Raw genomic sequence first — 12,521 nt, forward strand, 5'->3', positions numbered from 1 at the left:
ATCTAAATTTTAATGGACTGTTCGCCATTCATTCAAAACTTTACAATCTATCGTTTTTCACAGACTGCTACCAAAATTGTAACCTCTTTGGAGCAGGTACTAAAAACTGTAAATTTTATTACATTTAATGAGGTAAAAATGTCTGTTTTTGTCAGTGGGGTCTGGAGATGTTTCCTGTCTTAGCGTGTCATCCCCATATCTAAAGAATTTTACTGTCTTTTGACACACGTGAAACATTAAGGTAGCATGCACCTTGAAATTTCGAGTCATTGATGGGGCAGTGCTGTGTGGCCCTTGTAGGTAGTGTTGGTGTGTAAAGCCAATGGTGCTGAAAATGAGTACTGACAGACATGTTTGCATAGTGTGCCTCCTTTGGGTCAAAGCTTACTTCTTAAAGAAAAGCTTCTTTGTAATAATTAGATTTCACTTTTCCCAGTCGTCTTTTTGTGCAGTCATGTTTTGTCTCACGGCTGGAAAATGTCGGCCCCCTGCAGCCCTCAGCACTGATGGTGTAAAGGTGTGAGTGGACATAGTGAAAATGTTCTGTTTAAATTTGTTACTTGTCATTATTCAGTGGGAGGAAACTGATTCAGCTTCAGTCTGATTCTTTAATTAGACTCACTAGAGCAGGCGAGTGGGTGTTGCTGTGTTCTTTTCTCAGGGAAGGAGTAGTTGTAGTTGTTTTTCGTTTTCTCTCTTGTAGGTCAGTCAAATTTATGAGCTATGTTAGTTCACTTTTAGTTCTGTTCTTTGATTTGGCAGCAGCCACAGACCCTATCCAGCCCCACGGGACGTCCATTTTTTGGGTTTAGTATGTAAAGTCTACTACTAAAGAATAAATAACTAATCCTGTGTGGTTGAAATGTTGCTTCCCTCTTTTCCTAGCTCAGCAGGGGCATAGCAGTGATTTTTGAGTGCTCTGTGTACAGACACATAGGAGATGAGCAGATGCACAGGAGGAAAATAAGAGCAGAACAGGAGCTGGTGTGCATGTTGGCAGCTACGTATGTTCAGCTAATGAACACAGACCCCACAATGAACAGAGGCCCTGAAGTACTCAAAGCTATTTTTTTTTTTTTAACCTAGTGCACCAAGTTGTTATTATGTTTAATTACTTGGAGCCTTCCACAGAGTATATCTTCAGGCCGTTGAGGACAGTCATAACTGAAGGTCTGCTGCAGTACATACAGGTACTGTAAAAGAAGCAGTCCTGTGCTGAGACAGAAAACATACTGGTCTAATGGACATTTAGAAAAACTGACACAGCACAATATTATTTTCAGAGGTTTCTGCCTGATGACAACTCTTTGATAAGAGTTAACAAAGTCGGTCTCATTAAGAAGAGACATACATGTGGACTAGAGCAGGGCGATATGGCCAAAAATATTTATCACGATATATATTTGAAAATTTGCGATAACGATATAACTGACGATATAATTGATGCGAGACAAAATACAACTCCACAACATTACTAGCGCAAAAAGACAACCTTCCATTTATTTTCACTTAAACAAGAAGCTGGTTTTATGTACATTAAAGCTTTATAAAAATGTAACAGTGCAAATGCAAATTCCTTGCTGAAAGTTTAACCAAAAGGCATTTCCAGTAGAAATGGGCTGACATATCCTGAGCATAACCATGTATAATATCCACTGAAGTTAAAAAGAGGTGCTTTGCAACATTAAACTGCAGTGTGCAGTACGTATTTTTCGGACCATAAGGTGCACGGGATTATAACGCACATTAAGCGAAACAAAGCAGTCAGATAAATCAAACTTTATTAAACTCATTCTTCTTGCTTCCTCCACTTCTGTACCATTGATTCATTAATGTTGAATTCTCTGGCAGCTGCTCTATTCCCATGTTGTTGCAGTATATTAATGACTAACCTCGTATTGTGGATGGATTATCTCAGTTGTTTGGTCCGTTTACAGCATCCTGCTGTACGTTTGATTTTTTTCAGTAATCTCTCAGTCAGAACATGCAATATCATGTTTAGGTAACTAGCGAAACTAGCGAGCTAACTTCCGCTAGCTTCCTGCTAACTTCTAACTCCGTTAAATGTAATAAATTTTGTTTTCATGGATGCCTGGAAGTTAAACTTCATAGTTACACCTGGTAAAGCAGCAATGCTGATCGTTTTATTAAAGATGAAAGAATTTAGACAGTTTTTAACTCTCAGTGATGCTGCAGTGTTCGTTTGACCAGAAGGATACGGAGTTTAGGACCCAGATTACTCCCAGATTTAAGAGCATCTTAGTCCGACAATAACGACGGCCGCTTGCATGTTCTGCAAAAAAATGTGCTTTGTCGTGTATCTGACGGACAAACACCAAACCAGTTCCACATCACGGAAGTTGCACCATTTGTACAAACCAATTCTGGTTCATCTGTTTCACTCAACAATCGGCCATGTGCGTATGAAAACAAAGGCACTGCGCATGCGCGTTTTACTCCCATTCTATCGCGATATTTCATTTTCCTATCGTTGCCTAACATTATACCGGTATTACCGTGAACGGTATAATATGGCCCAGCCCTAATGTGGACAGCATTGTAATTCATTGTATTATTCTTAGTGAATCTAATGTATCACCTGCCACACACATCTGGACTGATGTGGTTTACACTAAACTCTGTTAGGTTTGCTTTGTATGTGGCTAAATGTACTGCTTCATGGTAGTTTTTGTTATCTAGTAGACTATGAACACATAATTAAGTACTCTAAAGCTGAAGTGTAGACATATGTAGATGCTGCAGTGAGGATTGTGAGACTTCTGACTTCTTGCCAGATTTAAAGCATGCTGGTCTGGTTAAAGATGCAGTGTTTGAAGATTGTTCAATGGAGAAATGCATCAGAATAGTTGACAAGGAGGTCCATGGTTGTGTGTAATAATTCCCCAAAAAATGTTTTGTTAAATTTTAACCCTGTCAATCCACTCGAAGAAAGTGTTCGAAGAAAAACTGAAGTACTGAAGCAGAGGCTCAAATATTAAGGCATGAATTGAAATGTGGTTTTGGAAAGTTGTTTAAACTGACACCTAGTTTCAGTTAAAATGTTTACGTGTACATAAGATTTAGACTTTAGACAAGAGGGAACAGTTCCCTGCATTGAAGCATCCCTCATGTAAACAGCAGTTATCATGTATATGTTGGGTCAGAACCCCAATTTCCAGTCACTGGATTGAAGTTCCCGCTTTCTTGTTCCAGGTGTCTCACAACATATTCCGGACCCTTCCGCCCAGTGACAGTAACGAGTTTGACCCTGAAGAGGATGAGCCCACACTTGAGGCCTCCTGGCCACACTTACAGGTAAAGTAAGTGTGTGTGTGTGTGTGTGTGTGTGTGTGTGTGTGTGTGTGTGTGTGTGTGTGTGTGTGTGTGTGTGTGTGTGTGTGTGTGTGTGTGTGTGTAATGACAACCCTTTAGGGGTACTTTGGTGTAATTTCTTTACTAACGTCTGCTAAGTTTGTCTATATACCCACATTTCTGTGCAGTTATCAGTGAGTTGCCAGGTAAAGCTCCTTAGAACAGGCTGAAGCAAGAGCAGTGGTGGGTAGAGTTCAGGAGGAAGTTAAGAGCAAAGTAGTACTGGAGAGTTATGGGAAAGATGGCCAACCAAAGGAGGCAGTCATTATGATACAGGTGTTTGATCTAGTTGGAGGAAGGGTGTCAAGGAGTCTTGAGATGTAAGGAGAAAATTTAGGAATCTAAAAGGAGGGAATATAGGGATGAGCAAACAATGCAGTGTTTAATAAGAAATGTGGCAACACGAGGAGGCGCTAAGCTGGGAAGGTTGTACCACAAGTTAAGGTGATGGAGAAGTGAAAAGAGTGTGCTGAAAAGCTGGAAGTAGAGAAGGTTGGACTATCCTGAGATAGGAAATCATAAAATGGAAGGAACTGGCTAGGATCAGGTGAGGATGGCAATAAGGCAGCAGGCCTGCAGAAAGTCTTTGTGGACCGTAGCTTTGCAGATAATGATGTGATTTGAAGTGAAAGTTGGCAGCAGGTAGAGGGGTGGAGGTGTGCCCTGGAAAGTCCACGTGTGGAGAAGGGTGTATGTGGCTGCCTACAAGAGCAAGACCAAATTGTACTGTTGTGTTTGAATACATAATACATGAAAGAGCTGTAGCACGCTAATTAGTGAGCTTTAGAGGTGTTTGCAGGCCTGTTGCTGAATCTCAAACAGAAGCAGGCTAGCAGTGCCCCCATGCTTCTAGTCTTATGATGGTTGTGAGAGTGGTTATTTCATTCTTATATGGAAAAATGGATGATGATATTTCCCAGAATATACATTTAAACTCCATTTAACTTAAATGGACTTTTTTTTCTCTACCTTGCTCATCCCAGATTACTCTGCTTTTTGTGACTTTTGAGCCGTTTCTCCCTTTAATCCAGTTCTGTTTGAGTATTTATGGGCTTAATTCAATGCACTAATATCTGAGAAGAAGCGATGAGCCTTTGGACTTTTCTATTCTTTTCCACCTGTTATCATGTGAAACAAAGTTTTGTTTGCGTCGGAGGTTAACATGAATTCTTTATCAACCGTGTTTCTATCACCAGTTGGTATACGAGTTCTTCATTCGGTTCTTGGAGAGTCAGGAATTCCAGCCCAGCATTGCCAAAAAGTACATAGACCAGAAGTTTGTCCTACAGGTGAGTTGTTGAGTCACCTTCAGAATTCTGCTTTTCTACTTCATCATCTTCTTTACTGTCAGTTTAGCGTTTTCGTATCTTTCTTTGCTTTTAAGGCACGTTGCTTTTTTCTGCCTTACTCCCTAAAATTGACTTTTCTCCCCCCTCACCTTGTGTCCAGCTCTTGGAGTTGTTTGACAGCGAGGACCCTCGGGAGAGAGACTATCTGAAGACAGTCTTGCATAGAATCTACGGCAAATTCCTGGGGCTGAGGGCTTTTATACGAAAACAGATCAATAATATTTTTCTACGGTGAGTAAACATGAATTCTTCAGATGCCTGGGCTGGAAAAAGCTTGTGTTTGTATGTGAGTGGAATTTTTTTCACGATAAGAAGGAAGCCACGGTAGAAAGTTGCCAGTCAGCAGAGTGGAGCTAAAAATTCGAATAGACAAGGCTCACAAATAAAAGCAAAGAGCTGAATTCTTGATGTCTGCCGTGAGGGGATCAGATGGCTCTCTTATTCAGTAGAGAATATTTGCTGGCAGAGCTTTGCTCCACTTCTCACCTTATAGGGAAAGGTCACTGAAAATCAATACAGACTTGTTCTGAGCGATCTCCTTCATCTTATGATGTGTACCCTGTTCTCCTGGATGACGGTGCTGTTCAAGTGAAAATGATGTGAGCTGTAAGCTATGGTCTTGTCAGCTGAACACCTGTGGGAAATATGGACCAATGTCCTACGCCCTTTGCACACATGCACAGCAGCCCCGAGTTTTCGTAGACATCATCCAACAAATGCCAGAAAGCACAAATGTTGTTAAGCAGGCTGAGTCCTGCACCCTGCACCAAACTTCTGATTGGATCGTATGCAAGAATAGAGCAGCTAATTGTTCAGTGAAGTCATATGAGTGGGTCACATTTCCTCCATAAACCAAACATTTCTATTAGTGGAAACGCAGCTAAAGTGGACTGTCTCCTGCTGTGTGATGCATGTGAAAAATGACAACTCTGATTAGCGTCCCAACCTGATTTCTCCTGTTGGTGACATCACGTGGAAGTTTATGTCCTCTTCATCATCATCTCCTTCCCCTTTTTCGTCTTATAATAATTCTTGACCTTCTTCCTTGTTTTTCACCTCATTCTTCACTTTCATCACCTTTTTTCATCTTGTTTTTCTTCCTCCTCACCTCACCTTCCCTTCACCTTCCCTTTGATGTTCCTCTTCACTTTATTCTTCTACACCTTCTTTTTCACTCTTTTTCTGTTCTTTCTCACAATCATCCAAACTCCAAATAACAAAATATGTTTCAGAAGAACGAAGTTTATCCCTGCCATCTATAGAGTCAGTACCCAGGCACAATGACACTGTTGAAAGCCGATGACGGTTTTTCCTTTAATATAATTACATTTGTGTCAGTGTTCCTCAGAAGTTTGTAAAGGCCACAATAAAGAGAATATGGGACTCAAACGTGGAGAAACCCACCCCAGAATAAGTGATCATGGCACTGTGTGTCTGCTGAATGTGTAAATGAATAAAGTATGCGCTTACCCAAAAGAGCCAGTTATTGCAAACAAGCTTACACTGAGAGTTTACGGAGACTCTTCTGCTTCTGTTCTGATTATTTGTACAGCCAAAGGATGAGAAGGATGTTAGAAATATCTGTGGCTGTTGGTTCAAACCTGGATCTCCTCTTTGTGTGTGTGTGTGTGTGTGTGTGTGTGTGTGTGTGTGTGTGTGTGTGTGTGTGTGTGTGTGTGTGTGTGTGTGTGTGTGTGTGTGTGTGTGTTTTGTCATTATTTGTGTTAATTTACAAATTACCTGTTTTTTGCCATTCTTTGAGAGTTTTAGTGCTTGTGTCTTTTCATCGTGTGCCTTCTCTCATCTCCTCCTCGGTCTGCCTCCCTCGCTGTCTGTCTGCAGTTTTGTTTATGAGACGGAGCACTTCAACGGGGTGGCTGAGTTGCTGGAGATCCTGGGGAGGTATGTGGGGGGCCTCTGAGCCTCAGACACACATTTACATTCTGCTCTGTTATTGCTGATGCTTTTAGCCTGAGTGACTGAGACCTGAGAGCGACAGCAGAACTCAACTCAACTCTGCTATCTTGCTGTGGTTTTGTAGATGTAACAATGAGGATTTTTTTTAACATCTTTAATTTAATCAGGCAAGCTGGAGTTAGTTTTTTTTTAAGATACCCAAGGAGGCTAAAGACATGGAACTAAAACGCTGAATGATTAGGTTCCATAAAAACAGGATTTTAACAGAGCAGAGTGAATTCCAGCAGCACGGTTTGACTTGGAGATGAGAAGTAAATTAATCCTCCTTTCAGCTTAACAGTCTTTTTAAGCAGTGAAGCAAGATAGAAAGTACATTGACTTTGTGATTCGAGTTGTTTGAGGTCAGACAGAGAAAAGGGCATTTTTCTGTAATACTTTATTTGTTAATAAAAATATTTTAATATCCAGAAACTTATCCAGATAACCTCCTTGGAACGTCTTCAGTGCTCTGGAACCTGCAGTGTTTTACACAGACATTACTTAACATCTGGGTGCCCACTCTGACCATTTTAAAAACATTTTGTAATCAGACTTTGAACTTAAATAAGAGGAAAGTTGGGAGAGGCAATCTCTAGCGTCAGCTCTTTTGAGTTTGCTTTTGTACCATTTTTCCACATCGTTCAGCCGCTTCTTCGGAGAAGATCTCATCCTGTGGTCACACTGATTGGACTGCAGCTAGCAACAGCAGTCTCTGTTCTCCTCTGGAGCTCCACTGTGAGCTGAGGGCCATTCTAACTAGAAACTGCAAAAAGTTGGAGAACTGGCTCATGTGACCTTTTGCCAAGGTCGTCGAGGTTGCATAACAACAAGGACTTCAGGGGTGCATTCACCACCTGCAGTCTGAGACAGTAGCTTTGGACTGCAATGAGACTCATTCAAAATAGAGCCAATTGAAATAATTGCAAAGAACGTAAAAAATAAAAGTATTATTTAGTAGCTCAGTTAGGAATGCATGCTTGTGTGTTTGTGCCACAAACAGAGGGTTAACCCGCGGAAAACACTGATATGTATATGACGTTAAGGTCGGCAGATAACAAATTACACGATGTGTTTCATGGAACATGATCCGCAGTCCGACCTCTGACAGTCATACATTTTTGTTGTTGACTATCAAAGCTTCAACTGATTGTCAGGGAGAGCCTGGACGAGCGTGACAAACCAATCAACCAACATTAGATGAAGTCAAACCAACTCCAGAAGAAACACTCCAACTATGGGAATGAGACGGGCTTCTCCTTGGAGAGCTTGCTGGCACATACATTCAATAACATCTCTGACATTTGTCTGGCACACAGCATAGACACGGAGCACTGTCGCTTAAACAAACACGAATCTGATACAACACAATGTAAAACAAACAGGATTGTTGCGATTTTTGTGAGGATCATCAGGTCTGTGTTTCTTCCCCAGGCCACATCACCCGTATAAACAGTGTTCTTTTGGTCTGCAGCTCATTGATCTTCCACTTGCTTTCATAGGGTCACAATAAAGTTCTTTTATGTGTTCTTGTTTAATTTATATTCACATTTTCCTCTTTGTCTCCTCCTTCTCTCTTCCAGTATAATCAATGGTTTTGCTCTGCCACTGAAAGCAGAGCATAAACAGTTTCTGGTCAAAGTGTTGATTCCCCTCCACACTGTCAGGAGTCTGTCCCTCTTCCATGCACAGGTAACAATAGTGTGTATAGAGTATGTGGGTAAAAGCTAATATCTGCCACCTTTAGATTTGGTGGAATCCCAGGCGTAGTTTATCCACAAACAGAACTTGGAACCTCGAAAAGTATCCTGTTTGCTTTTTAAGGTGTGCTTTCGTGCTATAGCTTATGTGTATGTTTGTGTGTTTTTATACACGGAAGGAATCTAAATGTGTAATAATATTATAGTTGACAGCAGCCGTGAAAATCAGCAGAAACACAGTGGTTTAAAAAGTAAAATCATTTGAAAGCTCTTTCACTGCTGTGTTTGTACGTCTGAGCTGCTCTTGTAAGCCTTGCTCGAGGCTTAATGTGATGTTAGTTTTAACCTCCGGATTCCTCTCCTCACAGTTGGCGTATTGCATTGTACAATTCCTAGAGAAAGACCCAACATTAACAGAACCAGTAAGTATCTATGCACAACTCCTCCTATCAGTCATCTTTGTGTGACATTCATTTTTCATTCCCCCTCCCAGTTTGTCATGAAAGTGTTTCACATCAACGACAGAGTCAGAAATGTAAAGAATGACATTACTGTTATTATTATTTCAACTCAAATACTTGTATTTAAGAAAAAAAAAAAGGGGGGTGGGGGGGGTGGGAAAAGGAGCCAACTGTATGAACTGTGGCATCTTCTCTCAGGTCATCAGAGGCTTACTGAAGTTCTGGCCAAAAACCTGCAGTCAAAAAGAGGTGAGGCTCATTTGTTGCTAAATGCAAAAAACCCCCAAAACAACAACAATAACAATCATCTTGTGTGTTGTTGATATTGTCCCTCTTCCACGGCACTGCAGGTGATGTTTCTAGGGGAGCTGGAGGAGATTCTGGACGTCATCGAACCCACACAGTTCGTCAAGATCCAGGAGCCGCTTTTCAAACAGATCTCCAGATGTGTCTCCAGCCCACATTTCCAGGTCAGCGATGACTCATTGTGACAATGCCTACGTTTCCTGTGGGGTGGGGGTGGCCTAATTTGTATCATGGGGGACATTTGTGCTTAAACAGTTATTGGTTATTAAAGAGTGACGAGTGGTTATTGGTGGCATGAAGACATGGCTCAGTTAGTGTGCGTCCGTCTCGTCCCAGGTTGCAGAGCGAGCTCTTTACTACTGGAACAACGAGTACATCATGAGTTTGATTGAGGAGAACTCCAGCGTCATCCTGCCCATCATGTTTGCCAGCCTCTACAGGATCTCCAAAGAGCACTGGAACCCGTGAGTAGCATGACTTCTGTGTAATAGATGAGGCTTAATGTTTTCACTTTCTACTGATGTTCATTAGGAAATGTATACTTCAAGACCTGAGTAGAGTCACACATACAACCCTCTGTACCCCAGCAGAATTGCATTACAATGGTCCACATTCTTGAGAAAAATCTGAATTCCGAACAGCTAAATATAGCTTAAAAAACTGATATCAATTGGGAATTAGTGTTAATTTGAAGATCACAAGTAGATTGTTGAAACTGCATATGATCATTTAAGTTACTAGTCACCTCAGGATTCCTCTCCTAAGGCAAAGTCAGGGCTCTAACACAGGAAAACATGCATGCACATTCATTTATTCCTGATTTTCAGCAAATTAGACTTTAGCTGGCCAGTGGTGAAAATATAAATTACTGAAAAATACTTCATTATCGTGTACCTGTTTTTTGGTTGTTTTATTCCGAATTTATTGCCAAGTGTTGATATTATTCAGATACGTTTGTAGACACAACCAGTCATCGAAACATGCCAGCTGGCTGTGCCTGTTGTGGGGTGCATGGGGCACATATGGATCTTAAAGAGGGTTATACTCCAGTGCTAATAGGAACAGCATGTTCCTGTTTTTAAGAATAAATGTGGAATGTTTGGAAAAATCTACAAATGGGCTTGATTTTGATCTCAAATGGAAAAAAATGTTTGTTAGTTTGCGAATCAGTTGGGCACACATCGCTGGATGTCTCCATAATTTATCCAAAAATGAAGGCTGGAAGCTCTGTGTCTGCCACCACAGAAGTCTGAAGGAGCAATAAAAATGTGCCGCTGTAAGTTGTCTTACTCTGTCTGTGCTTTTCCCCTCTCAGGGCAATCGTGGCGCTGGTATACAACGTACTGAAGGCCTTCATGGAGATGAACAGTACCTTATTTGATGAACTCACAGCCACTTACAAGTCGGACCGCCAGCGGTAAGAAGCTGCTCACATCAGCAGCAGCAGCAGGGGTGATGGGGACTCATGAATAATGTGATAGTTTGTGATGCCTCCAGGGAGCTGCTTAACACATTACAGGAACACACACAGTGCTACTATCACCCCACTGTGTCAGTCTCAGGATCAATATTAGATGTTGGTTAAAGAAAAGCCACACTGATAAATACTTTGAGTTAGAGCACCAGACTTCCGTTTAGAGTGACTGATTCAATAAAAACATTTCTTTATTTTTTTCACTTGGAGCTAATGCTTTTTTTGTGCTTAATGCTTATGTGTTTTTGTGTTCCAGTGAGAAGAAGAAGGAGAAGGAACGGGAGGAGCTGTGGAAGAAGCTGGAGGACCTGGAGCTGAAGCGGGGCCTTAGGAGCGACGGAATCATCCCAACTTAACAAAGACAGCGCTGCGCTCCCCTCTGTCCCTCCCCTGTCCTACTGCTCCTCTCCTCCTCCTCTCCCCGTCCGACTCCCCGCTCCTCCTCTGCCCTGATCCCGACTCTCCTGCCCTCGACATTAGCCATGTCTGCCCAGAGCTCCTGATACAGGCTGTCGTCTCTGGATCGACACAGAGCGCTCGCTGGTTTCTTAATTTTCTTTCTTTCTTTTTTTTCTTATGCTTTTTTTTTTCCTCCTGTGTTTGTGCGACTTACTTTACAGTAGATTCATTACGTCTGTTTTCATTATTCCAACAGCACTGTAAATAATTGTTTTTTTTTCTTTTTTTCTCCCTTAAACTGATATTATTGCAAATGGAAAAACAAAACAGTAATAATAATAATAAAAAAGGAAGAAAAAAATAGAAAATGAGAAAATCACTTGTGTGGGAGGGGAATTTAAACAAGAAAAAAAACGTTTTGGACTGTAGGACATGGAATGAACCCTTGGAAAATATTAAAAAAAAACACAAAAAAGAGAGGTTAGATTGATTTTAACTCTTCACCCCAGTCTTCTTCAGTGTAGTCCCATATGTCATTTTTATTTTCTTGGTTCTCCTCTTTGCTTTTCCTCTTGTTGCCTCCATCTTTCTGTTCCCTCTCGGTCTTACCAGGCCCCAAGTGAACCAATCACAGTCGCCCCATTCCATCCAAAGGACACCCCTAATCTCCCTGGCCTCACCAACCTGTCTGCGAATTCTGCTTCCTGTTTAAAACAGGCAATGAATCGAACAAACAAACACACATTAATCTGACAACAGGGCCTTTCACAGTGCACACAAACACACCACTGACTCTTTAAATGTGTTTACATGTGTGTCCATGCAAATCAGGAGAGTACATAACTACATAAATCCTGACTAAAACTGTCAAACTTGGGATTTGAAATGCTGAAAATTGAGCAGTAAGTGTAGGGTTCTTTTTTCCCCCCTTTACTTTGGCGCCCTCTGGTGGTAGTGCCAATACAGATGATGTTAAAAACAACAACAACAAAAAGGCTCAAAACAAACTTTAAACGTGTGCAGTCATAAATGTTCCACACAGCAATAACTGAAATGGTGATGGGGGCTTTGTGCAAACTTTCTCCTGGTGCTTTTGTTTCACCTGTCCCATGAGACGAGTGTCTCTTTTGAGTCTTTTATAGTTATTCAGCATCTCATTTTATTAACTTCCCTGGCAATGTGGCTGGTTGCCCGATGTTATAACAGAAAGAGATTAACACATACAAACCAGAAACAATTTGAATCCAGAACCATCTGCATGTAAACACACTCCTATTCATTTCCCCCTCTCCAAAAAAAAAAGGCTACCTTCCATTAGCTGATTACGTTCCTTCTCTGTTTTTGACCCCGTCCCTCCTGCCATACCAGGTATCGCTGGTATCAGTCTGGCACTGGTACTGTCTGGCCATAACGGGGGACTCACAGCTAACGACAGACACACAACACACACACATGATAACGGGTCCTCAAAGGAGCGCCAAAAAAGAAAAGTACTCCTCGTGTGAAA

General features: G+C 41.4%; 1 protein-coding gene across 2 annotated transcripts in view; it reads left to right on the plus strand.

Annotated features, from left to right (window-relative positions):
- Positions 1-11,263, plus strand: part of ppp2r5eb (protein phosphatase 2, regulatory subunit B', epsilon isoform b) — a 51,099-nt gene extending 39,836 nt beyond the window's left edge. For both annotated transcript variants that reach the window (XM_085392020.1, XM_085392021.1), the window contains exons 4-14: positions 3,214-3,315; positions 4,569-4,661; positions 4,822-4,952; positions 6,564-6,623; positions 8,258-8,366; positions 8,743-8,796; positions 9,034-9,084; positions 9,186-9,305; positions 9,478-9,605; positions 10,457-10,558; positions 10,872-11,263. In XM_085392020.1, coding sequence (XP_085248146.1) covers positions 3,214-3,315; positions 4,569-4,661; positions 4,822-4,952; positions 6,564-6,623; positions 8,258-8,366; positions 8,743-8,796; positions 9,034-9,084; positions 9,186-9,305; positions 9,478-9,605; positions 10,457-10,558; positions 10,872-10,971 — 1,050 coding nt within the window. In that variant the 3' untranslated portion in view covers positions 10,972-11,263. The remainder of the gene's footprint in view (positions 1-3,213; positions 3,316-4,568; positions 4,662-4,821; positions 4,953-6,563; positions 6,624-8,257; positions 8,367-8,742; positions 8,797-9,033; positions 9,085-9,185; positions 9,306-9,477; positions 9,606-10,456; positions 10,559-10,871) is intronic.
- Positions 11,264-12,521: the final 1,258 nt, after the last annotated feature.

Source organism: Rhamphochromis longiceps, linkage group LG19, assembly GCF_057381845.1.
Source record: "Rhamphochromis longiceps isolate RC_006_pf linkage group LG19, R_longiceps_female_GT1.1, whole genome shotgun sequence".
NCBI lineage: Eukaryota > Metazoa > Chordata > Actinopteri > Cichliformes > Cichlidae > Rhamphochromis > Rhamphochromis longiceps.